We start from the raw sequence: 27,144 nt of genomic DNA on the forward strand, positions 1-27,144 counted from the left end.
GGGGCACCCACAACCTCCCTGGGCAACCTCTTCAGTACCTCACCACCCTTCACCGTAAAGAACGTCTTCCTAATACCCAATCTAATCCTGACCTGATGTGAAAGGCTTCTTTCAACTGAAATGATCCTATGCTTTTATGAAACCATAGAACTCAGTGGAAGGATGGAAAATTAGGTATTGGTGTGTGAAACGGCTTCACACCAGGCTGCAATAGGCGGCTCTTGTCTGGAACTGTAATGGCCAAAGGACCGTACACCTGGGCTGCTTTTGGGATAAAGCTCTCGCGTAAGGAGGACGTAGCTCTGGATGTCCCTCACAGCCCAGCAGTGGACGGCTGGCCAGGCAGGACCGCCGCCTCCGCCCCACACTGAGACCCAAGAGCAGCCTCCGAGCCTCCCGGCCGCGGCTCGCTGCCGGCTCCAACACCCGCTAGGACGCGCATGCGCCCGCATGGCTCCCCCCACGCCCCCGGCTGGCGGGGGGACGGGCGGCGGTAGGGGACAGTTCCCGCTGGGGAGCGCTTTCCTGTCTGTCCGCATGGCTGGGGAGCAGGCGGAAGGGAGCGCGCAGGAGGGCGGCGGCGGCGGGAGTGCGCTCCCGGCCCGCCCTTTCATTTGCTCTTTCCCCGACTGCGACGCCAGCTTCAACAAGGCCTGGAGACTCGACGCGCATCTCTGCCGGCACACGGGCGAGGTAAGTCGGGCCGGCGGATGCCGAGCCGCCGGCAGTGCGGCCATGGGCTCAGGAGGCAGGGTTCCGCTGGGGCCTCTTCGTCGGTAGCGGGGGAGTGGCGGCTTTCGCGCCTCTGGGTCGGGGCTGCCCTGAGCCCTGCAGGCATTGCCCACCTCAGGGTGGGGATGTCGGGCAGCCGACTTGGGTTGCTCAGAACGGCGTGGGAGCCTGCGTGGGCTGCGCCTGAAGTGCCGCTACCGGGACATTGAGCAAAAAGCAGCCTCGTGGGACCAACCGGGCCCTCCGAGTTGTGGTTTGTTGTCTCCGAACAAACCTCTCTCTTTTCTGTTTCAGAGGCCTTATGTTTGCGAATACGAAGGCTGTGGTAAAGGTTTCACGAGAGATTTCCACCGTGTTCGGCACCTCCTTACGCATACTGGGGAAAAACCCTTCAAGTAAGGCCAAATTTCCTACTTCTGAAAGGGAATGACACTTGTCCGTATGGGAATGAAGGGGAGTTGGCACTGGTGTGCATGTGGTACAAAGCATGCGTGCCTAGCTTTGGTACCTTTGAGTAATACTCTAACTGCACGCAAGGTGAGAGGTGGGGAATCTCCTTGGCCTGAAACCTGAGAGTGACCCATAAGAGATGCTTAAAGGAATGGTCAGATCTCTCCCTTCAATACAGAATCAAAGGAAGGAAGGCTCGTTTGCTATTAGTAAGCCCTTAATAGTTGCATGTCATGGATTAGGAGCTAGGAATTCCTGTATGTTGTATGAAAAAATGTTTTCTTGTGGCTTTTGTTTGTAAGTTGGCCTCTGGATTTTCAGGTCTTTAGGACAAAATTTTATATTTACAATGTGAGTTTCAGCAATTCTTCACATAACCCTCTTGTTCAATGATTTCTGTATCTGCCCGTTGTTGCTTATGAAACAAACCAGTTTGAAAGTGATAACTGCAATTCATTTGCAGGTGCACAGCTGATGGATGCAATCAGACGTTTGGAACAAAATCAAACTTAAAGAAACACATTGGGCGAAAGCATGAAAATCAGCAAAAGCAGTATGTGGTGAGTATATCTTTGACAGTGTGAAGTGGAGGCTAAACAAGCAGCTTTCTGTGTATCTGGTGAAATACTTCACCTTATTTTATGCAGTACTTGCATGAGTTTCAGTACTGCGATTGGGATCTCGGCAAAGACATATGGACTGAGCTGTCATTATTTAGCCTCTAACAATAACTTGATTTCCTAAATAGTGTGACTTTGAAGGCTGTAACGAGTCTTTCAGGAAACATCAACAACTTAAAGCTCATCAGTGTCGTCACACCAATGAACTTCCCTTCAAGTAGGTGGATAACTTGAATAATGAACTTCTTTTAACAATTCCATTTAGTAACAGTGTATGACAACAGGTGCCTTTTCTTGATTTTTTTTTTTTCATTGATGTGGCATTTAAAAAATGAATTAATTCGTAGTCATGTCTACAAATATGTTTCTTGTACTTGTCTTTTGCTCAGTAGTCTGTTGTGAGCAACAGTCTTGGTGCTGTTCAGCTTCAGCATTACAGACATTCTCTTATGAGTTCACAGGAATAAGAAACAAAACTCCACTAATTTTTAGTTCATATGGTCTGGAATACAGGTATAAGAACTTGCATGGTAATGATAAATGAAGCTACCTCTGTTTTCCAGTAAAAAGTAGTGACTTGGCTAACACTGCCGTCAGTAGTAGATTAAAAAAGTTGAGAAACTTGGACTCCAATCTGAGAAGCTGTGCACTCATTGCGATCTGTATTACTTATGTGACACGTTAATATTGATCTGATGGAAGCAAAGTTTAGTCTTGTATTTCTTGCTGGCAGAATACACTTTACAGGGGTGTTCCACTTAGGAGTGTTCCACTTAAGTGCAGTATTTTGGTTGGGTGACAGGCACAAAAATACTCTCAGTGCTTTGCTGCTGCTCTGATAGAGCTGTACAAGCCACTGAAGCCCTCCATATCTCTTTTATGTTTGAGGAACCTACTCTGTAGGAATGGTGTAAGGCTTGATTCTTTAACTAAAGCTTAACTTGCTATGTATGTGGAAATAATACTGTAGTTTCAGCTCTCAAAGAGATTAGAGTCCTCTATTAGAAACATATTATGGAATTTACTCGTGCAAGGTGGGAGGTGGGGCTGACACATCTGCAGGCAAGGGGAAACTTGGATTAGTTTATCCACTTGAATTGTTCTTGACTTAGAAAATATGCAGATGCAGTGAAAGAAATTCTGCGTTCTATGAGTTTAAGTTAAATTTGTGTATTTTATACGTAGATGTAGTAATGAAGGATGTGGAAAATACTTCTCTACTCCAAGTCGGCTAAAGCGGCATGAGAAGGTACACGAAGGTAATACTGGTTTTCTTCTTGCTTCACTTATGAGTTAGCAAATGAAAAAAGGACTTTCAGAATAGAATATGCAAGGTTGCATGATGCACATGGAAGTATTCTGGGCTTAGTGATCCCAACAGACAAAACAAGAATGTCTCTTGAGTAGTCAAATGGGGTATGCTTTTAAGAGATGGTGTTCATTTAAATCATACTTGTGGCAAGCTGAACAGAGCTCCAGATTCTATCAGGCATTTCTTCTCGTATTGTTTCCTTGTCAGTGGTCCATCTTCTGGAGATGGGCTTAGACCAACAGAGGGCAAGGATCAGATACCAGTTCTGCCATAAATTTCCTATGGCTCCTTAGCAAAAGCATGTAGGGTTGCATTTTTAAAGTTGTTAACTTATCTATGTGAAAGATAATCAAGTGGAATCACATGGCGGTCATGTATGCTTGAGCTAATCCTACTACGCTCCTATCCTTTCAGCACTGTTGACAGGTAACCTGCTTTCCTGTGCTAGAAAAACAAACCCAAGGGACTAGGAATAGTATCCAAAGAGCTGCGATTCATACTGCATCCCTTCCTTAAGGCAAGGACTTGTTCATAGTTGTTTAACACTCCAGGGATTTAAATAGTGTAGACTTTCTGTGGTTCATTTAAAAAGCATCCTTTGTGCTTGATAGAATGGTAGTCTCTTTAAACGCTGGAATTCTACTGTATGGTCAAGTTGTTTTAAATAGGTACTACAAATTTTATATAGAAATAATAAACTACAGTTATTGTCATCTATTTGAGTGAAAATGTGTGACTGGTAAGGAAACAGCTTTACTGAAGCAAGGAGAGAGAGTTTCATTAAATCATTTAGTTTTGAAAGCACTGCTGGGCTTATCTGGTTCAACTCCCTGCTCAAGGTGGACTCAGACCACACTGCTGAGGGCTATGTTCAGTCAAGTTTTGAATGTTTTCAAGGGTAAGGATTCCACAGCCTCTCTAGACAACCTGTGTCAGTGATATAAGGTTCCTTTCATTAACCTGTTAGGATTTTCTGTTCTAATTTGTGTTCATTACCTCTTGAACCAACACTGTGAAATGTAGGAGGAGATGTGGAATACTGGCCTTTAATTTTCAAACACTACAAGTGGACTTCCCCCTTGTAACATGGGACTGTGTTTCCCAGACCCTTTGTAATAGTAAATATCTACCCTCTCCAACAGGCTATGCATGCAAGAAAGAAAACTGCTCATATATTGGAAAAACATGGACAGAGCTTCTGAAGCATAATAAAGAAAGTCACACAGGTGAACTACCAAATGCTTTAGCAAACAAAACTTAACTTGATACAAATACTGTGAATTTGAAGAAGTGTCCTTAATTGAACTCATTTGATTAACTTGTCATTGTGTCTAGTCAAACTTGTTTACTAATGCTTTATGGGTAAAACAGTTGTCACTGGCTAGATTTTTAACTGATGAAAATGCTGCTCAGTATACTAATTTTGTTTTGTGATCCAGTCTATGAGAATAATGTGTAATACATGATTTTGAATCTGGATAATTCATACTGCAGTATTTTCTTCCAGTCTGTTGTTTCTCATATTATATGTGAAATTTATTATTGCTCTCAAGGACTGTTAGGCTTTGATTCTGAGATCCTGCAAGAAGCTGTTAATTTATACTTCCTCTGTCTCTCTGCCACTCAGAGCTTGTTTGCAGTGAGTGTAACAAAACTTTCAAAAGGAAAGATTACCTCAGGCAGCATCAAAAAACACATGCTGTGGAGAGGGAGGTCTGGCGATGCCCAAGAGAAGGATGTGAGAGAACTTACACAACTGCATTTAACCTTCAAAGCCACATCGTATCTTTTCATGAGGAGAAAAAACCATTCCATTGTGATTATTCAGGCTGTGGAAAAGTGTTTGCAATGAAGGTCGGTATTTTTTGCAGCATTCTAATCTGAATCACATTATCTGAAACAATAAACCTCACTTTTGTTTTATCCCTTGCTGTTTTTAACTGCAGCAGAGCCTAGCAAGGCACGCCGTTGTACATGATCCTGAAAAGAGAAAGCTGAACTTGAAGGTAAGTTACAACCTTGGAAAAAAAGTCCTTTCAACCTCTCACTTCAGAGAAAAGTCAGCATTACATGTTTTAGAAGCAGGAAACCAGGGCAGCTTAAGGGATTCTTAATTTCTGAAGCTCCTTTCAGTAATGCAATACTGGCCTATTCACTGATTTCTTCTTCTCCCACCACACATTAGTACTCTTTGCTCCATACTAGATACATGAAGTTGCTAATTCTGGATTTATTTCTGCCAGGCAAAGCGTTCTCGTCCTAAAAGGAGCTTAGCATCCCGTCTGAGCGGCTACATTCCTCCTAAAAAGCAGGCAGGAAGGGATGTGGTTGTGACAGAAAACAAGACAATGGATAATCCCAGGGAAAACGAAATACCAACTGTTGAAATTCTGACTCTGCAGTAAAGGTTACCTAAGACATGTTTCATGGAATGACCAGTGCAAAGCTTCAGCAATAACTTTATAGTATTATGGGTTTGGCTTTATTTGGGGTTGTTTGGTTGTTTTTTTACATAAGTAATTAATATTGTTTACACTCTTCATAAAGTCACTGATTCAAATCATTTGACTTTGGGTCTTCACTTGCATTTTTCTCTTCTGTGCTGTTCTTCTGTTTATCCATTTTCTGGTATGCTTTCAACTCTTTGTCAGACATGTGTCTCAAAATACAGGTACTTACTCCTTCTCTAGTAACTTTTGGCTTGGAAAGGTAAGTGGCTTTCTCAGATACAGTTTCCAACATTTGATCAAAAAGCAGGGACTAAAAAGGAGGAGAAAAATAGGACTAAATACTCAAACACAGGTAGAACAATATTTCAGGCTGTTCTTTAATAACACCCCCTCCTGCTTGTGGTTTAGCTATTAGCTGCAATGAGCTAGCTGCTAGTCCTGCTTTGAGCAGTTCAGTTTGTCCTTTCCTAATCATTTGTTCTTTACTCATAGCCAAGATTAGGAAAATCACCAGAGACGGAACCATTTCCTAACACTTAGGCTGAATTCTTCACTCATCCTGTTCTGCTATTTAAAGCTGTCTATGGAAGTGAATGGCATCTGACTCCCCACTCTCCTCCAGGCATACTAATGGACATTTCTTCTTTTCTTAGAACAGCAAGGTTAGCAGAACGTGGTAGTCTTGAACTGAGTGATACAGTGCATTAATATAACAAGCTGAACTAAGCTTTTAGATTTAAGAACAATCTAAATCTGGACTGTGTTCATTAAATGTTCTGCACCCTCTCATATCCAGTTCTTCCTCTTGTTACCCATTCCCTGTGAATTCAAATTCTATTAAAAAGTTTGATTCCTTTTAGATGAAGTGAAATTGCTAAATTACTAAATTTCTGGGAGAAATTGTGGAGAGAATCATCAAGGAAACTTAATACAGAGCAACTTTAGTCTAAGTTGCACAAATGCATCTTCAGAAGAATATTTAGACCATTGAAACAATCATCTAGCTATAATAACAGACTTTTCTTTTACACCTTGTTGTTAAAGTGGCTTAAGGCAGGAGACAGAATTGCACCAGTCCTGTTTATAAGCTGGTGCTGCGAAGGAACAGGAGCTGCTTTGACTCTGCTGTCAAAGGCAGTATTATAACTGCATTCTTAAGCAAGCATGGTGTTTGAATTGTCTCCATGAGACTACTTTTCTACAGTTGCAGTGGATGACAGCTGCGGTTTAAGGTGGGGTGATGGATGGCAGTACTGAAAGTTAATACAGGTACAGCTGTTGATTAAATTGATTGCTCTAACTTTCAGAAGTCCACTTACCACATCTGTCTTGCTATCTTTTGCTTGCCGGATGGTAACTTTCACATGGTATTTCTTTTCAATCCACTGTGCTATCTGTTTAGTCTTGGTCTCAAAGTCATTCTTGGCAATAGTTGAAGAAAAGGATAACTCCTTCTGAACTACCCCTGTTTAAAAAAGAATTAAAATTGTGCTGATTTAACATCTGACAAACCTATAGTAGTTTCTCTCAGTAGCTTTTAGTGCTTTGCTTAAGTCCCTTGTCCCACATGGTTTTCTCATCCGCAGAGCATCCCTATTTCATCTCAACATGCACCACTCACAGGGTGGCTACTTTGTATCTCAGACTCACATAGGAGACTTGAGTGCATGTTTGAGGGCACAGAGGGAAGTCTTCAGGATCAGAAAGCTAAAAAAAAAAAATTATTTTAGTTTAGTTCATACTGCCTACAATGCAGGTCTAACAAACAGATAAGCACTGGATCTGGAGTTAAAGATGTAGAGTGCAAAATTCCTATGTTTTGACCATAGTATAACTGGATGTGAAAGTTTTGACAGATAGCTCTTCATCTCAAGGCTGTTTTCTTAAGTGAAGAGGTGCACTATTTGAGTGCAGGTGTGATTCTCTAGCATGTATCTGAACAGTTTGTGCTCTTCTTCCTTCTTATAGGTTGTCTGAAGTAGCTAGCATTTGAGTAATCTTTTTATAAAAAAATCACTGCCACTACAGTAGTGCTCTGCCCAAAGCACAGATACCTTCATAGCTTGAAGATAAAAAGATACAAGGTCAGATGCCTCTTCTCAAACCTCTTTGCCAAACTCAGTTTCTTAAACTGCTGGTGGAGTTTGACTTAAATGACTCTATAAAGTGTTCAATACTGAAAAAAGCTGTTCTTTTATTTTGCACACAAGGGGCTACAGATGGTCTTCGTAGCAGCAAGCTAGGAGGAGAATGTTTCTTGACTACTGATGACAAATTTACCTAATAATACTGATATATCTGGCACTCAGTTTGTAAAAACTGGCTGTTACTTCATGCCTTAGTAAAAGAACAGAAATTCAGTGAGTCTTTTAGAACCAGAGTCTAGTTAAATAAAAGCAGATTTAAAAAAAAGCCAGCAGATGCCAAAATAGTAAATCCTGAGAAGGCAGTGCAAGGCTTCTCTGTGGAAGACTAGACTAATCCAAAATTTTATATTCACCACCGCAAATCCTAATAGCGTGGACTGCAGTGACATTGCTTTGGATTTACACAAATGCAAGTAAGAGGATTTCATCTGCTGAAACCGCTTTTAATGCAGCAAAGTGCTCAGGGCTGTAGTGTCAACAAAATACACACCTGGTTTTGGACTTGCCTTTTTCTTCTCTGCACGTTTAAGCTGTTCTTCGTGAATCTGCTGCCCAGTCATGAGTCTGTATACAGGAGGTTCTGCATTCTCACGAAGAAGAACTAGTTTCAGGTTATGCTGATCCATAAGTTGGAGTGCCTCTGCTCGGTGCATGTGTCCTAAGCTCTCTCCGTCCTGGTTGATGACATGCACAATCCGATGGGGAATTTTTCGTCCAACACTTCCAAACTGTGTTTTGGTTTTTGGTGACATTTGAGATTTTTCAGCTGTACAAAATGCTTGAGTAAGTCCAAACAAAGATGACTTTCTAGGGTCAGGTACCACCATCCAGAATGGAGAAATGGCCCTCTTTTGTGGCGTTTGCGTCAGAAGAGTGCCAAAGAATCTTTTCACATACCTGTTCTCACTTCTGGTTGTGTGACATAAAAGTTTCATCATGCCAATGGCAGTCATTCTGAGGAGGTAGGGAAGAAGAAAATACAAGTTACCCACATCAGTTAGATTCATCTAGTTAAATATCTGATAAAGACTTAAGCCCTAGTCGTTAAAACTGCTCTTTCTGAAAGATGCATGGCGTTACTGTCAATTGCCTATTCTGTATAGTAATTTAATGGTAACCAGAAGGCATTACCAGAGGGAGGACATGTGACAAAGGAATAAAATTTATGAAGAGCTGATGCTATCTTCAGTGTTTAAAGATCTGAGCCTCAACGCCTTTAAAGAATCATTTCTCTTCATGAGAATACTCTTGCAGAGACTCTTTTGTGTATAGGAGACAGAATTTCCTGTCAAATAAGCAAGCATGTTACACTTGTAATTTTACTTTGGATTTTTTTTAAAATGAGGTAGTTAACACTAGAACTTTCTTCGTAGTTTTGATACTCTTCTTTGGAAAAGTGTCATTTAAACCATGCTAATTCAGAGCCACCCTAATTGCATAGTCAATGAAATGGTGGTTTGTGCAACTTCCATCAGCAGCCATTCCAGCAGCTACAGCCTGATGCATGCCCATAAGGTTTTGGAGTTTCAAAGCTTTGACCGCACAGAGTAAGACTGCTGTGCAAAGTCTTGAAGCTGGCATTAAAACATGACATAGTAGTCACCACTACACTTGAAAATAAGGTTTATGACAGAGTTGAAAAGGCTCACAGTGCTAGCATACAACTTGTTCTTCGTAGCACTGGTCCCAAATTGTATAGTTTCTCAGTTTTCCAAATGTGATTTTGTGGCAGTAATCCAGCTAGTTACTTGCTCCTATATGGACTGAGCACCAATACTATTTTAGTAACCTTTAAAAAAAGGTTATCACGGTCTTTTAAGCTCTAGGTCTACAGACTCAGACATGCATCAAAGTGAATGCACTGCCTTAATTTTAAACTTACTTCGATGGATGCTTTAAATTTCCAATAATTTGCCCAGTTTTTCACAAACACTAAATGCACAGTGGCACATTTCTATTTATAGTGAGACAACTTTCTCCAGTTACCAAAACTATATAGATTTCTTACATACAGAAAGCATGTACCTAAGTACCATTTCATCAGGACCATACAACAAAAAAAAACACTAGTAATGATACTTCTTGAATGATGACAAGTGCCTGCCATGGACTAGAAGATAAGCAACAGATTCACATGCCCAAGATCCTCACAAATTAAAATGTAAATAAACTCTAACAGGCATCTATCCTGGTATAGCACTCAAAGCTGTGCACTTCCTAAGCAAGCCTCAAAAGGCACCAGTGCTTAAAGACTAGTGAAACTGATCTCTGGGATATTTCTTTCATGGTTCACAGAATTCCCCTTGGCAATTTTTGGTTAGCCTGACCATTATTCACATTTTGCTCAAAACTTCAGGTATCAGCTATGTTTTAACAGCTAAAACCACACAGAAATAAAAAGCAAACTGTTATCTGCAGTTGTAGTATTGCATGCTTAAAAGGCAACAGGTACAGGGAAAGCTGAGGATAATACATGAAGCCAAAACCAGGTCATAGCAGATGAGTTAGAAAGTGTGTATTATTTTTTGGCCTAGGAAGCAATGTGGCTCTTATATGTAGACACAGAATCATAGAATCAACCAGGCTGGAAGAGACCTCCAAGATCATCCAGTCCAACCTAGCACCCAGCCCTAGCCAGTCAACTAGACGATGGCACTAAGTGCCTCATCCAGGCTTTTCTCAAACACCTCCAGGGACGGTGCCTCCACCACCTCCACGGGCAGCCCATTCCAATGCCAATCACTCTCTCTGTGAAGAACTTCCTCCTAACATCCAGCCTATACTTTCCCTGGCACAACTTGAGACTGTGTCCCCTTGCTCTATTGCTGGTTGCCTGGGAGAAGAGGCCACCCCCCACCTGGCTACCATGTCCCTTCAGGTAGTTGTAGACCTGACATACATACATGTAGACATACATACATGTGTGCATCCATATGTATATATGAAATTGTGTAAGCATCTATCCATGTCCTTGCATACACATGGAGGAGGTGCAAACAATCAGCAAAGATAAGGAATTGTTCAGAATTCTGTGCAGTGTTGGCTTAGGAACAAGCAAAACATTACCTGCTTGTGAATAAATGTAGTCTGACAACGGGAACAGTTTGGAGCTTGGAGTAGGGACAAAGCCAATATAAACTGCTTGAAGGTGGTACATGTCAGTTCATAAACAGGGGGCTGTGTGCCACACTAGATTGTAAACTCAGCTAGCCACGGGACAGAGAACAGAAACACCAGGATATTCACAGGCAAGTCTAAAAGCCACTGGTAGAGCTACCCACCACTCTGCCTGTGCCAAATCCAATCCTGAACCACTGCCCCTGGAAAATGCTTTCTCTTGGCTATGGTAACAGCCCTACAACTAAACACCCAGCGCCAGCAGTCCAGTATCTGTGCAATTAGCGCAGGCACACAGAAGCCCTGACTTTTAAAACGTTTTCATAGACCAGCTCTGGATGGTGCTGTGTTGTTTCGCTTTGTGCGTTTCCATGCCATAGCATGGGCCGGGGGGGAGGGGAGGGGGGGGGGGGAGGCGGTTCGAGTACGCAGGCTCCAGGTCTACTGGGCACCGCAGATGGATTTCGCTGCCCGAGTGCTTCACGCCTACAGCTACGTGCGGATGTTACGGGAGATGCCATGCAGCAGCTGCTGCCGTGTGCGTTCCAGCGCTATCCCGTACAAACCCCGTCTGTAAAGGCGCTATTTCAGATCTATCCGCAGATCGGTGCAGGGCAGAAAGGCTGTGCGACCCTGCGTTCCTGAGCGGCCATGGCGGGGAGGTCACCGTGCGTCTAGCCGTGTGACCCGGGCAAAGCGGTGTCACGCTGCCCGGAGGCCACCGGGACTCCCGCGGCTGCCCTGGACCGTTTGCTCGTTCCCCGCGTCGGGTGGCTCTTACCTGCCTGCCGGGCCGGGCCGAGCCGAGCCACCGGCCCCGGCCCCGGCCACCCGCAGCAGGCAAAGGAGCAGCCCGGGCTACCGCCAGGGTAGAAACAGGCCCACTTCTCCCGTTTCCTCTTCCTCTTCTTCCTCTTCCTCCTCCCGGTCTGCGCCTCCGCCCCGTGCGGGGGCGCGCGCGCAGGGCCGTGCGCGTCCTCGCCTGCGCGTCCCCATTGCCCAGGCGTGCCCGTGCGCGCTCCCGCGTGCCGGCCGTGCTCCTGCGCGTCCGTGTGCGCCGGGGGCTCTCCCGCGCGTCCCCTCTGCCCTCAGCGGCGCGGCGCGGCGCCACCTGTACGCCCCTCTGTGTGGCGTACCCTTCCGCCTGGGCTCCCCTGCGTGCGGCTGTCACTGCCGTGTGGGTGCGAGCCCAGCTGTCCGTGTGCGCACAGTGCTTGTGCATGTGTACTTGCCACTCCGTGGGGATGGACGCTGTGCCCGGAGAGCTACTGCATGTCCCGTAAGATCATAGGATCATTTAGGTTGGAAACGACCTTCAAGATCATCGGCCCAACTGTTAACCTTACTTTACCAACTCCACACTAAGCTATACCCCCCTGAAGTCACATCCAGGGGTGGTGACTCCACCTCCACGGGCAGCCTGTTCCAATGCCTGGCAACCCTTTCAAGTGAAAAAAATCGTTCCTAATGTCCATCAACCTTCCCTTGGTGCAACTTGAAGCCATTCTCTCTTGTTCTACCACTACATGGGAGAAGATACCCATACCCAGCTCCCTTCAGGCAGCTGCAGAGAGCAAGAAAATCTCCCTTCAGGCTCCTTTTCTCCAGACTAAACAGCCTCAGTTTCCTCAGCCAGTTCTCGTAACATTTGTTCTGTAGGCGCTTCACCAGCCCAGCTGCTCTGTATCTATCTTGTAATGAAGGGTCCAAACTGAATCCATAGTTGGGGTGTGACCTCTACAGTGCAGAGTATGGAGGGATGACCGTCTCTCTGGTGCTGCTTGGCTGCTTGTATTTCTAATACAAGCCAGCATGCCGTTAGCCTTCTTGGCCAGTTGTCAAACAGCATCCCCGGGCCCAGTTCCTTTCTGCCAGACAGCTTTCCAGCCACTCCTCCCCAAGCCTGTAGTGTTGCATGGGGTTGTTATGGCTCAAGTGCAGGACCCAGCACTTAAGCTTGCTCATACTGTTGACCTCAGCCCATTGATCCAAGTCCCTCTGTAGAGCCTCCCTACCATCAAGGGGATCAACAATCACGTCCAACTTGGTGTCATCCTCAAGCTTATAGGAGGGTACACTCTTATCTCTTCATCAGGGTAATTGATAAAGATGTTAAACAGAAGTGGTCCCAATGCTGAGCCCTGAGGAACACCACTTGTGATCAGCTGCCGGCTGGACTTAACTCCACTCACTGCTACTCTCTGGGCCCAGTCACAGAGTCAGTGTTTTACCCAGCAGAGCATACGCTGGTCTAACCCATGAGCAGTCAGGTTTTTCATGAGAATGTGATGGGAAACAGTGTTGAAGGCTTTATGGAAGTCTAGCTAGACAACATGCACAGCCTTTCCCTTATCTGCTAGGTAGGTCATCTTATAAAGGCAGATTTGGTTTTCAAAGCAGGACCTGCCTTTTATAAACCCATGCTGACTGGGCCTGATCACCTGTTTGTCCCATATATGGTATATAATGACACTTTAGATGATCTACTCTATGACCTTTCCTGGCAGTGAGATCAGCCTGAGAGATCTGTAATTTCCCATATCCTCTTTTCAGCCTTTCTTGTAGATGTGTGTCACAGTTGCTACCCTCAAGTCCTTTAAGACCTCCTCAGTTAGCCAGGACAGGTGACAAATGATTCCCATCTCAGGAAACATTTGTCAGGTGCAGCCTGGTCTAGTTAAAGATGCCCCTGCTGACTGCAGAGGTGTTGGGCCAGATGACCTTTAAAGGTGCTTGCCAACCAAGACCATTCTGTGATTCTGTCCACACAGCTGTTTCTGCATACCTGTGCATGTCCTGTGCATCAGACATATTTCTGCATGCACCAGTTTGTGCCTGTAGGGAGTTTCTGTCTCTTTATGGATACATGCACTTCTCTGTGTGTTCCTCTTGCTGTGGTGTTCATGTATCGCCATGCTCAGGTATCTGTGTGGTATGACTTGGGGGGTTCTGCGTGGGCAGTAGCTGGGTTGTGGTGTTTTCCTGGGTGTGCAGTGACTGAGTTGTGTGGGTTTGTTGATGCTGTGTGTGTCTTTGCTGCACAGAATCAGAACCTCAGAGGTTGGAAGGGACCTCCAGAGATCATCAAGCCCAACTCCCCTGCCAAAGCAGGATCACCTAGAGTAGTGCACACAGGAATGCACCCAGATGGGTTTTGGGAGTCTCCAGAGGAGACTCCACAACTTCTCTGGGCAGCCTGGAAGAGTCATCTGTGTGTAGGCGTGAGGACTTATGCTCAGAGGTGATTCTCACCGTGGTCCTCCTGAGAGGAGAGCTTGTGGCCGTGAGGGGGGAGCTGTGCACGCCGAGTGCTTTGTGCGTGGTGAGGCCGCGTACCCCGGGCACTGTGGCTCACGGCACACCACAGCATGTCACACTGCCGGCACCCGTGAGGCGGCCTGCCGCTGGGGCTGCACACAGCGCAGCGCGACCTCGTGTCGCCGGCCAGGACCGCTGCAAACGTGCTTCGGGTCGTGTCAGCTGCGCAGGGCGCCGAGGCTGCCTGCGAGGGGCTGTGTGTGCTGCGTGTGCGGGGGGTGCATGATGGAGATGTGTCTGCAGGGGTCAGCAGCGTGCTCGTTTGTGGCATTGCGTGAGTCAGTCGGAAAGCTTGCTGGATGTTCATGTTTGTTACCTTCCTTGGTAGGCTGCTCTGCCTGAAATTTGCAGGCTCCTTCTTGCAGTTTGGAGATGCAAAACGTTGCCTTTGAAAGGAAAGCCGAAGTTCATGTACAAACCCTAGGTCCCCAGCAGTAAGTAGCATGCTAAATGAGTAAAACACTAAACAGCGTGAGAGTTTGCTGCTCTGCTGTTGTTCTGGTGGTGTAGTGTGTCTGCAGAGAATGTCTTTTCAGCAGCCGAGGTGTTTGCTTTTACTGAGGGATGCTGTTCAGCCAGCTGGACTGGAGCTGAGAACAAAACTCGTGCTGAAAGTGTGCTTGTGTTCAGAGTTTGGTACAAATGATGCCACGGGAAGCAGCTGGGAGGGAAGCCTTGTCTGCTGTCCTTCCTACTTAAAAAATGCTGGGACTTTGTAGCTTATTTACGCTGGGCCACAGCTAAGTCACCCTCTTTACTCTCCCTCCTTTCTGCCCACAAAGAAGTGGTGCAATGAAAATCTGAGCTTAATCTTTTTGGTTTGAAAGCTCATTTATTGTTAACTGTGGTTTCAGAATGGTTTTATTCCACATGGTGGTTGCTTTGATATGGTTGTTTTGGTACACACGTGCAAACAAGTCTGTCGTTGCTTTATGCTCTCCATCTTTACATGAGACATAATATGGTAATTGTGTGCAAAGCCACTAAATCAGTTCACAATCTGAAAATCATTCATATCGCCTTGTTTTCACTAAAACTTCTTGCCTGCAGTAATGAATATGGAAAACAGCCATTAACAGAATTAGCTAAGTCGATGGTGATCTGTGTCAACAGCTTAGTTGACAAGTGTACCTTCACCTATTCTATGCAAATAGTGCCTAGTGTTGTTCTTTTTTTTCATGCTGCTCTTTTGTTCGTGTCTTGATTTCACTCAGGCTTCATGCCTTTGCAGTTGTAAGCTCTTTGGGAACAGAAATTGCCATTAGTTATATCCATAGAGATATGGATATAACAGATCTCATACATTCCTCAGATTCTGCATTGTCCAGTTGTGGAGAGTAGAATATTCCACAATAAGAAAGCATAAGACATAAAGAATTTTTTACTTCCCTTTTTGTGGTCTGGAAATCAAATGTGGAATTTGAATAACTATGAAGGGAAGTTTTAGCAGAGCTGGAGCCTGGAGATACTTCTCATTTACTTCCTTCTCAGCTCTGCAATATGCTGTAGAGGAGAGCTTGTCAGTGGCCCAGCTTGCAGTTAGCTGCTATTGCCTCTCTGAGAACCACCCCCATAAGACATTTAATTTTCAGCAACGTTAGCAGCAGCAATAAAACTAATAATCCTCTTCACTGTGATAAAAACTACCTGCATGAAAACAAGGTACTTTGGAGCATACAACTTGCATTCTTTCTCTCTTCCCTTTATTTAATTCTGTTAACTTTAAACCTGATGCTTGTTTTACTTCATGCCTTTCTAATTAAATTTAGTGTGCCGAGAAGTAGCGCAGCCTTCTCATGCTGTTTGTCCTCAATTAACTTGATCTTTCTGTGGGCTCATTGTCTGCTTTCTCCTTGTCCTTTGTCTCATGACCGTTTACACTGTAATTGTCCAAGGGCCGTGGTTTTATATGTGCCTATCACAGTGGGACTGCAGTTTTAATTGTTTGTAAGACACTATCGTAATAGATTCGGTTAATAATAACTTTCTCCTTTCTATTTTGCCTCATCATCCTCAGCCCACTCCTGACAGTACTCTCAGTCATTTATTTGGGCTTTTCATTCCTAAATCTGCATCTGTCTTTTTTTTTTTCTTCCCCCTCCATTTGACATTTAGTTTTCCAAGCTGGTTAGCAAAGTTGTTTTCACTTTATTATGTTTTGTGCCAAATCAAGGCCTGCTCCACTAGACTTTGAGCCAAACCAGGGAATTTAAAATGCAAATATATGCAAAGGAGAAAGGATGGTGGATGGAGAGATTTCTCACCCTCATACATGAACAGTCTTGTGATCTGGCTGTGTGTATGTTATCAATATTATTAATTAATGTGAGACTCAAGATGCTACTGGGATGCTTGCTCCACATTCACAAGTTATCTATGGGGCACATTTGATTGCCTGCTCAAGATGCTGGAAACTGTTTCCAGTCCTTCTGCGTTTCATGGTCAGTATCCCCCTGAAGCTATTTGTTCTGAGGACAGTAATATGCTTGTAATGCCTAGAAGATAGCAAGAATGCCCTTAGCTGTTGGACAAAGTGCTCACCTGGAGACCCAAGGTTCTAGTTTAGTTTTATTCAAACTCTGTCATTGATTTTGTGAGAGGAGAAACCAAGCTGCTGAAGTGTCTTACACCTGCAGAGTCCATTTCTGCTGTCACAGAGTGGAGGGTAGGGCTTACTTTGATCTTTGGTGAACATCTTGACACTTTCTAAACTGGAGATGTAGTATTCAATATCTGGTCCAAAATATTTCCATTTCCAAGCAAGTTCATCAGGAATTTGTTACTGATAGCATTGAGTTTATGCTTGGGGCTTTTGGCCATGGACCAGTAGCAGCGTGTGGGACGGCAGGTTTTTTGAGTCTTATTACTAGATTTGTGATTAGTCTTCTGTACACTTGTGCTTGCAAAAATAATGAGCATCTGGAGGGCTACTTACCCTGTGTACCTCCGTTTTCCTAGTTTTCTCTATAATTCTCTCCTTTGCAGGGTGTTTTGTTAGGGAAGCTTTCAGGAAGACTTGGAGACAATCTCTTGCTCCTCCCTACCCCAGCTTTTTAGCAGCACCTGGCATGGCTCACCTCCCCCTTCCTGCTTACTTGTAACCATTGCTGCCTGGTTCTGCAGCCCCTTGGTTCAGAGAGGGGCCAGATCCTCTGTTATGTACCCCTTAGTATTCCTTTTCCTGTTAGTGTTTATAAAAGACTTTTGCACATAACCCAGATGAAAAGCTCCCTTGCTCAGGGCTGGGACTTGCCATATGGCAGAGGACACGTCACAGTAAACACGTATTTAAAGGGCACAGAAATTCTGTGTACGTAGTAGGTGAGATTCCTGCATTCTGCAGTAGCTCATTTACTCCTTTTCCATTCCAAGCTTTTGAGAGCTGCTTCCTACACACACTTCTCTATTTTTGTTCTAGCAAGAGACAGTAAAAAATTAAAGCAAACCCACAAATTCAGTAGAGTGATAAACTTGGCACTGATGCCCAGCACAGAGTACATGAATACTGTTGAAACAGCTTAGGTTTAGCTTGGTTTCTGAGATCTGCCCGCATTACAGGAATTAAAACAAATCTTTTGAAGATGCTTGCTCTGCCATTAAATTGCTTGGACTGATTTACCAAATCCAGGCAAAGAACTGATTTTGCTCCCTGAAAAGCAAGGCTGACTGAATTTATTAAAATGTTAATCATAAAGCAAGCCTGTGGGTCCCTGGGGTGAGGCACAATTAAAGTTAAAACTTACCAGTGTAGAAAGTTTTTTTAACTGTCTAGTTTTACATCTCTGACTGTAGAGAGGGAAGTTTCCACTGTACATCTAAAACATTGTTCTGCAGCCTTTGCAAGTTGCTGGGTTCAGCTGCAAAGATTTTAAATGCTGCTTTTGTTGGCAGCCTAGGACACATCCATGACCTTATTAAAGTGGAAGTGAAAGCTTTTTTTTTTTTTTTTTCCAACAGTAAATCTACTAATTTTACAGTCAGTTGAACAGCAATAGATTAATTTGTTTAAAGTCTGCATTCACAAAGAAAACGTGAACTTCGCTGCCTTGAATACCCGAAACTACAGTGTGATATTTAAAGGGTAGAAACTATTACAACTTGCCCTAGAATGGTCCAAGCAGTTCCCTGTCACCTGCTTCTCAGCACAGGTGCTGACCTCCCCGTCTATTCTATCCCTCCTGACAGCCTAGCAGCGAGGCTGGGGCTTTGTGTGCAACAGAGAGCGCTTTTCCAATGGCTGGGCCAGTTTTCTTCAGCAACCACAGGAAGCAGAATAAAGAAGAGGTTAAGGGCCACCGCAAGGGTCAGAGCGGGTTAAAGTTAGTTAACATCAGAGGTTATAGCTTTTAACAAGAGCATGAAGGAAACTTATTTGAAGATGCAATTTGTTTCTTCTTTGTCAACCATTATTTTTTTTTTACTCTATTGATAGTGACAGCTTAACAAAGTTTTTATATACCAGGGTTTTCATCCTTTAGAGGATAAAGAACTGTGATGCAAAAAAGAGATGCAGGTGGAAGACTTTATAAAGCCTCCATGATTTTCAAATTGAGGGTTGAAAGTAGGCTCCCTGCGTGGCTAAGTCAAAAATAATTTGTAAATGTTAAAAAATATACACATTATGGACAGAAGAGCTGCCTTTTTTTTTTTCCCTCTCCCCCAGTGTAACTTGCCAAGAGTAGTGTTTTATTGGAGGCTTTACAAGCTGACTGGGTTTGTATATGTTTTTCCCAAGGTAATCTTACTTTCTTTCTTTTATCTGTCCCCGAAGATGATCAAAGTTAAATGTCCTTAACAACAGTTAAACTCCCTTCAAGATATTTTTACTATATAACATAAGATGCTACCTTGTAGAGTTGTTTTTGTTTTTTTTTTAAATCCCAGTTTAGCGAAGAAGTAGAAACTACAAAACACCCTACAAGGAGTGGATAGCTCCACCATGAAGTTTTCATTTAGCTGCTTGGAATGCAACAATGAAATTGAAATCTTCCTGAAGACTCTTGAAGAAAAATAATGATTTTTTTTAAAAAAAGAAGAAGAATAAGAATTCAGGAGCATTTTTCATGCTTATAGACAGAAGTTCATCTTTTACCAGTCAATTTGTTCTTGAAATTTAATTACTGAAATTACTACTTTGTTGTTGTTGTTGTTGTTATCATTATTGTTTTATCCTGGTCCAAAGTAAAGAACAGAAATTCAGAATTTGGTTAAGTCTGATAATAATTCATAAGTAAATATGAATGAAGCTATTTTTTTCTTTACAGCTAGCACAATATACAAGCAGATATTTACAATATATACAGTTATATGCAGAAACGCAACTCCCCTCCCAGAAACCTGAGTCCCCAGGAGGGGCTCCCAACCACCCCTTCACCTTCCCCCTACCGCTCTCAACCTTACCCCAGTCCCAAGGAAGAACAGAGGTTCGGCCAAGAAGTTAGGAAGCAAAGTGGGTGTGTTAGAGAGATGCAGCTCAGTCAGCAGCCCAAGCGAGCGAGAGAGAAAATGGTGAGAGTGTTATCTAATGTTTTCATTTCTTGTTCCCATACTCCTTAGCAAGACTCTGAGTGAAGCAGACACCACCATTGTTTTCCTTTCACAGCCTGTAATCTAGTTCTTCTCACCAAAACATTCTAGCTAGCTTCAAGCTAGCACGCTGTGCATTTTCCTAGAGTTTTTTGTTGCTGTTGTTGTTTTTTAAACATGTTTTCCTAAAGAAAAAAAGAAGTGATCATTCTGTCTTCTTATCCATCTTTCTGCAAGTTCTCTTGGCACAGTTTTCATCTCTTGGACACTTCAACACAGTTTGGCAGAGATAGGGTCCTCAAAGGTACTGGACACTTATAACAACAATAAATATTTATGTGTTTCTAACAAGTTTTGTGAAAATCAGTTCTTAAACAGTGGAGAGGCCCTTAAATGAATGTCTTGTTCTAGCTAAAGAGTTCATCTTCTTGACCAGACAGCATACATGTATGGGCCGGCCAGTTAATATACAGATCATCTACAGTCTATGGTGTCTTTTGCCTCACCAGCTGCCCAGGTGATGTAGAAGGCTGAGGGAGTGCTGTGATGGTGGATTTAGGGATGGGAGAAGAAGTTAAGATATTTCAAAGGCAATGAAAAGACACTGAGGACATGCTGGGGGGATACTGATATCTTTAATGTTGCTATTTGATATTGTAGGTTTGTTGTAGGAGATAGGAAGAGCAATGGGGATAATTGCAGTGGGAACTGAGAGACAGCACAAACCTTGACAACTGAAGTATCAGTCAATTTGGTGCTTGAGGGACAATTTGTATTTGCTTACAGGAGATATTTCATCTGATTGTGGCGTCATTGCCATCTGCATGGCCAATGTTTGAAATCTCAGGTTTGCTTGCTGTTGTGTTAACTCACACTAGTGATGGATTCCTGGCTGCATTTTGCTCTCCAGGGTGCTAGATTAGTCCTTTAAGATGCAAGTCATCACTTTGATGCTTCTGGAAGGGTTCTGTTTGAAATCAGTTAGCATGGAATTTTTGGTTGGTGCAGAATAAACTCTTCACTAAGGGACAGCTAGAAAGTCTAGAGAAAGTTTATTCATCTCACAGATAGAATTATGCATGGTGCATAAACATATGTATAGACACTTGACTGGCAAAGAGCTAGAGAAGGGGAGTAGTGAACTGGTTAAATATAGAGCCTTCTCTGTCCTCAAAGATGGGGAAAATGGCACTGTTCAGCTCTAATAGCTGAGGGCTGTGTATCCTCTCTCTTTTGTCCATGCACACACAGGAGCCGCCTCAGCCGACGAGATGACTTCCTGTGGCCTAACTGCAGTGAAAAACAAAAAAGAAAGAGTTATGCCTCCTGCAGCCCAGGGAAACTGTCTTGGAAAAGCACAGCTAAAACTCACACCTGCTATCTCACCTACAAGCTGCTGCCAAAACTCATCCGTTTGGAGAAGAACATATTTTATAAAACGTAAACCTGATTTTTTAGAAGTTTGTATTATTTTTCTTTCTGGGCTGTTCTGCTGTTCTTACAGGCTTTAAAGCATTCATTTCAAAAGCTTTGCAAAGGCAGCAGGCAGCAAACAGGCCAGGCTGAGTGAAAGCTTGGGGTGGAGAACTGCAAAGTTACTTGTGTGGGTGATGCTTGCAGACACTCTAAAGCGAGGTTATTTGTTTATTACAAGTCAGTGGTCATGGTGTGCTTTTAGCGATAGAGTAGCAGAGAAGGAGAGTTAGAGCAGCCCAAAGAGTCCTGGGTTCATATAGGCAAAATTTCAGCTACATCTTTTGCTTTGTGCCTGTACTTGCTGGGTGATTCTTGGTTTGGGAATCAGGAGATGTGAGTTTTGACTGCAGTGCTGACACTGACACGCTCTGTGACCTTGGGTAAGTCACTTCATATCTGTGTTTCTCTTCTCATTTTTTTTGACCACTTAGACAGAGTCTCTCTCCTCTTTTCCTTGCAGGGTCTTTCCCTAATTATACGTCTGGACCATGCCTAGCACAGTGAAGCTGCGCCCTCAGGTTAGGCACTGCTATAATCTGAATGAACAATAAAGAACTACTGCACTGAGCACTTCACTGGGACTCTCCTGTTATCTCAGGGCTTCACCAATAACCTTAATAAAATAAAAGTGCTTCAAACGACTGAGCACTCCTGCCTGCTGCCCAATTTCTTGCTTTTTGTGTCGCATCTTGAACATGAAAAACATCAATTATGAGCCCTGGGTTGTCAGAAAATAAGGATTTATAGTATTTCATGTTTTCTGAATTATTTGTAACATATTTTTTTATTCCTGAAATCTCAGCAGTAGTTTCAGTACTTCACTGTGCACAGTTTTTGTCAGACTGAATTATAGAACGGCATGCCTCTATATATTTTACTTGGTTTTATACCTTTTCCTTAACTTTGCCCTTTTGTGTAGGTGCAGTTCATGTGTCTGAGACTTGGGACAAAGCCTTCTCCAGAATCAATGACACAGTATGTCTGAAATCTACTCAATGTTATTCCCATAAGGATAGGGACAGCTATCAAGATTAATGGCTCTGTAATGTGATCTAGCAAAACTGGGTACATTCACAAAGATGATTTTCCCTTGTAGATACTTCTGGCCCAAGATGTCAACATCTTAAAAAAAAATACTATGCTCTTAGAAAAAAAACAAACAACTATATCCTTCAGCCACAAAACATTTGCACCCATCCATACCTGCCCATGCAGCTTTCTGTTCCAACTAGAATTCAGGCTGGATTCTTCTACGAGGTACATATGAAAAACTCATCATCCAGAGTTTTGCTTTTCATCCTTTCCTACAGTGCTTTGTCTTTTTTCTTTATATCAGATATGCTCTCAGAGAGCATCTACAATAAACTTCTCAAAGCTAGGCCAGCTCTCAGTGTCTCCTGTAAACTGTCTGATTCCAGACTCTGTATATTCATGACTTCCAAACCCCGCAGCATGTTATCCACCTCATGTTTAACTCCAATGGTTTCCTTTCCCCATTTGCCCTCTCTCCACAATCTATGTGGTTATAAGAACAAGTTTTTGGCTCCAGGAGAAGTTGTCAAAAACAATTTACTACTTTGTGATAGAAGTGGAGAATCAGAGAATAATTCAGGTTAGAAGGGACTTCAGTGGGGGAGCATCTACCCCAAAGGCATACCGAGAGTTTTGTGATAGGACCTCAACTTGGGTGGAAAAAAAATCCTTATTGATCTGTGAATCATGTCAGGAATCAGCAGGGTCTAAATGTTTTTTGGGTCCTGCTCTTTCACATTCTAACAAAGGATTGATGCCTTCATGTGTACATTTTCAGAGAAGCAATTACAGTCCTATAAGCTCAGTCCATTTGAAATATAGAGAACTAATCTACATTTGAGTTGAAGGTGTAGAATTTATTTGTTCATTATTTTAAAGCACTTTAATTGTGCTGAGACATTCTTACATTCCAAGCAATTTATATATTTATTCAGATTCATAGTTCAGTAATATTTACACAGCATCAGATCATAAGTTATTTACATAAATTAAACAAGGTGATGGAGCCACAAGAAATGAGTAATATTTTTTCTTCCTAAAGAGCAGCAGGAGGTAATTGTTTCAATAAGAAATTCAGAAATGAGCTCTGCATTAACACATAGAATTGTACTCAGAAATCAAATTAATTATTCCCATATTAAGCTAAGATCAAGTAACTCATGGAACATAGATGGTGTTAGAAGGACTGAGCAGAATTTATTCATGCTGTAAAGGCTCACATGCATTCATTCTGTTTAAATTTGTCAAAGGGAAATCATTCTGCAAAAGATACTAATTAGAAGATCTGTAAATATTATGGACCATAACAGGATCTTAAAGAAATCTTGTCTGTGGCTCGATAGTGTTTTCTCATATACAAGGGAGTATAAAATTGATGCCTGGTCCCAGGAAGTAAGGGCATTAGCATACATAGAGAAACTAAAATTTCCAGTTTGTCTGCTTGTTTTTAACACCCAAATCCCATACTTACTCATCTGAACCAACATGTTACAACACGCCACTGAAAACGATGAGTTACAGTTAGCTATTTTCTGTCTGGGTAAAAATAAAGTGGGAAGAATCACAGAATCTATTCTTAAGTAGCCAAAAAAGGGAAAAAAAGTTAAAAGCAAGCTTAGAAACAGGACCAGTTGATGCTTTATTTAGTGGCTAGGTCACCCAGCTTTTGTAAACTTTGGAAAGGAATGCCACATTACAATGATAACATGAAAAACAATTGTACATTGTGAGCTTGAAATATAATTAGCTGATGCTCTAAAATTTAATTTTTTTCTAATTATGTGTAAAAACAGTCATGAGCCAAGCAAAGTGGTTTACATAGACTAGCTGTAACAAATAGCTGAATAAATATATGGAGGCTAACTCACTGTTGGTTGTTTAAAAATTATTTGTTATAGATCCTTTGAAATAGTTTCAATAAAATTAGATTTGGGGGGTCAGAGGGTGGGAAAGCAGCGTTTTATTGAAGCCAAAGGCTTTGCTCTGGGATACAGGCTCCAGAGGAGGAAAAGGCAGTTTCAGGTTTTCACTGCATCAGCATCATATCAGAATTTATCTCATTCCAGGCTAAATATGTGAACCTAGTTTTACCATGTTCCCATGAAGTCCTCTTCAGCCATTTACACACTGAGTACAGGGGGAAAAAAAGCCACTAAGAAACCCCCACAACAGCAACAAGGGGAAAAAAAGCCACTTAGAAACCCCCACAACAGCAACAAACAAACACCTAACAGAACCATACAAAATTGCCAAATGTAGATATTTTCCATGAAATTCAATTATCAGCTTTTCCCTGGCAGCCAAGATACATTTGTGCAGCGTACAAAGCTGCTGATCTTTTTCATAGCTTTTCTAAAAGATGTTGTCAAGTTATGGACCCAAATGCTTTGATAGAGAAATTCCCCGAGGTGCTTCTTACCTTTATTGTCCTCTTTGAAATGGGTTTTCTAGTTTCTAAATCTCATGAAGTACGACAATTACTAATTTTAGTAATTGTGCCTCAGCAGTTAAAAAAACTAAGCCCTGGGGGGAAAAAAACAAAGGGAATAGAATAGAATAGAATAGAATAGAATAGAATAGAATAGAATAGAATAGAATAGAATAGAATAGAATAGAATAGAATAGAATAGAATAGAATAGAATAGAATAGAATTCGGTTGGAAGGGATCTACAACAACTGTCTAATCCAACTGCATGGCCACTTTAGGGCTGACCTGGAGTTAAAGCATGCTATTTTGGATATTGTCCAAATCCCTGTTAAACACTGACAGGCCTGGGCACTGACCACCTCTCTATGGAGCGCGTTCTGGTGTTGGACCACCCTATGGTAGGTCAACCGACCCAGCCTAAAGGATCCCCTTGTTTTCAGTTCTTCCAAGTGTTCAAAATGACATGTCCCCACCAAACTGTGCTCTTTGGGACACAGCTCACTGGGAGAGAAAGGGAAGTATATGCCACAGACAGAAGGCATTCTTTCAGTAAAAATAAAAACCTGTTCAGTTTAAAATGGAAGTTTTCCATAGAAACAGTTTCAGTGGAAAATATTTGGACAAGCCCCAGATAGTAACCACTCCCAAAGTCTGCCAGGAAACAGGGCAGAAGAACATTGCATATTGACTGCTTAAGCACTTATCTTCATTGAAGTCTGTAAGGGTTGAAAGCATCTCCTGTAGGCTGAACAAATGTAAAGTCTTAGGATGGCGCAGTTCAGTTGCTAGAAGTGTGTTGTGCCATTTGCATAATGACTCCCATACCAGTAAGTACTCGATGCCTCTGCAGTCACAGTGCTAGTTTTGATGAATGCATAAAAGAGGAATTACAGAACCTGCTTCTCCTTTTTTCCCAATTCTCTGTTGATAGGGAAAGGGCCCATTATCTGGGGCAGGCACAGAGGGATGCACACTTCAGCAAAGGGTTATGATCTCCCTTCATTATATGCAAATCTGCCAGAGCATTAATCTGCCAGGCATTAACATAATATCAACTGGTGCATCAGAGTAATTCTCATCTGATCCAAAACATTCCTCATGTAAGCAAAACAGTTTAGCTACATTTTGGATCTAACCACATCAAAATCATCAAATACAAGCCAGAGTTGACTATGACCTGATTATATGTGCAAAAAGCCACTGCCTTAGAGGCAGTTTATTCATTTAAGTAATCAAATTAAACAAGATAGTCCTAAATGAATGTTGCTTAACTTGGTTACTTAAATAGGCAGCCATCTGGTATGAGCAACACAGATTAAGTAAGTTCTTCCTTACATTTTTCTTCTTTTCAATTTTCAACTCCAGAACTAGTTTGTATCTTGTACTTATTTTGTGCTATTTCTTCACTAGAGTATCTTTACATAGAGAGGGGGGCAGAAGTTAATGGAAATTACAACTACAAGCTGAACTCACTGTTTTTACAACTTGATACTAATCAGCTGGAGGGAGTACATCATCATCCCTGTTTATACAATGATTTTAGCCACAAAGGAACCCATTTGTTGCTAGAGAAGTACAGCTGAAATCTATCAGGATTAGGAGGCAAGAGAGGATATCACATAAAGGCTGAGTAAAAAGCCCAGCAAGTTCAAATAATCTAGTCCTATACTTGAGGTCAGAGTCCTCATTTCATTAAAAGTATTTTTGTCTTTTGGAAAAAGAAATACTTTAAAGAAAAATATTCTTCTTTAAGCAGAAAATGGGTTTGGGGTTACAAAGCATTACCTAAGGTCTGATTCTGAAGGCATATGTAAGAGCTGCTTTACACATAGGGACTGTCCTACTGACTGTGAAGGGATCAAAGGCTTGAGAAGAGCTATGGATGCAGAAGAGTGCTTAACAACTGGGACTGCTGTTGGGCTCATTGGTGAGTACCTGTGCATATCTTTGCTTTGAGCTTTAGATGATTATAACTACAGAAGTGTACTACAGTGAAGTTAGTGGAAGCAAATCATGTTTAATTGTGGTGGAATGTTTTTTACAATGACCTTATTGCCTCTTGCTTACAAATGTGTCCTGTGCTCTGCAGTATCTTTTTGAGAAGAGAAACCCTCCCTATTGATACTGGTGTAATATACGTAAGAGTAGTGTGACCACTGGTTGATTTCTCTCCCTTGAAGTTGCAATTCTGTGAATCTTGGCCTAGTTTTCAGCACACAATAATCCTTCAGGCTGGTTCTCCAAGACATTCCTAGTATCAATTTTCACCACATGCCTTCGGATCCCACCCTCTTTGCTGCGTGGATGTGAATCTGCATGTGGATGTGCTGTGGCATTCACATCACGCATAGCCTGGTGCTTTCAGCTGAACAATGTGCTCTTCTGCTGGCTGTATTCCTCTGTGTGTAATCTGACTGTTGCCATTCCCTTACCTGACTGCTCCCATTTTGCAGGTGGATGACTGCCCCTGTATAAAAGTTGTGGGCAGTAATGGCTATATTTGCATTCACACAAGCATGTGACTTCTTAAAATGA

General features: G+C 42.6%; 2 protein-coding genes across 5 annotated transcripts; one reads left to right on the forward strand and one right to left on the reverse strand.

Moving 5' to 3' along the window:
• Nucleotides 1-276: 276 nt before the first annotated feature.
• On the forward strand, nt 277-5,674 carry GTF3A (general transcription factor IIIA). Of its 2 annotated transcripts, none has more exons than XM_064172370.1 (9): nt 277-693; nt 1,027-1,127; nt 1,646-1,742; nt 1,931-2,019; nt 2,988-3,061; nt 4,257-4,340; nt 4,742-4,968; nt 5,061-5,120; nt 5,358-5,674. In XM_064172370.1, the coding sequence occupies exons 1-9, from the start codon at nt 307-309 to the stop codon at nt 5,517-5,519; spliced, it is 1,281 nt and encodes a 426-aa protein (XP_064028440.1). In that variant the 5' UTR covers nt 277-306; the 3' UTR covers nt 5,520-5,674. The 2 variants fall into 2 exon arrangements, with proteins under 2 accessions (XP_064028440.1, XP_064028448.1); XM_064172378.1 differs by having other exon boundaries at nt 5,064-5,120.
• Nucleotides 5,574-11,787, reverse strand: MTIF3 (mitochondrial translational initiation factor 3). 3 transcript variants are annotated; one of them, XM_064172390.1, is made up of 4 exons: nt 11,610-11,787; nt 8,202-8,665; nt 6,884-7,029; nt 5,574-5,874 (listed from the first exon to the last, which is right to left on the reverse strand). In XM_064172390.1, the coding sequence occupies exons 2-4, from the start codon at nt 8,662-8,664 to the stop codon at nt 5,662-5,664; spliced, it is 822 nt and encodes a 273-aa protein (XP_064028460.1). In that variant the 5' UTR covers nt 8,665; nt 11,610-11,787; the 3' UTR covers nt 5,574-5,661. The 3 variants fall into 3 exon arrangements, with proteins under 3 accessions (XP_064028460.1, XP_064028477.1, XP_064028468.1); XM_064172407.1 differs by lacking the exon at nt 11,610-11,787 and adding an exon at nt 11,137-11,161; XM_064172398.1 differs by lacking the exon at nt 11,610-11,787 and adding an exon at nt 10,778-11,010.
• Between the last annotated feature and the right edge of the window lie 15,357 nt (nt 11,788-27,144).

This window comes from Pogoniulus pusillus, chromosome 3 (genome assembly GCF_015220805.1).
Source record: "Pogoniulus pusillus isolate bPogPus1 chromosome 3, bPogPus1.pri, whole genome shotgun sequence".
NCBI classification, from domain to species: domain Eukaryota; kingdom Metazoa; phylum Chordata; class Aves; order Piciformes; family Lybiidae; genus Pogoniulus; species Pogoniulus pusillus.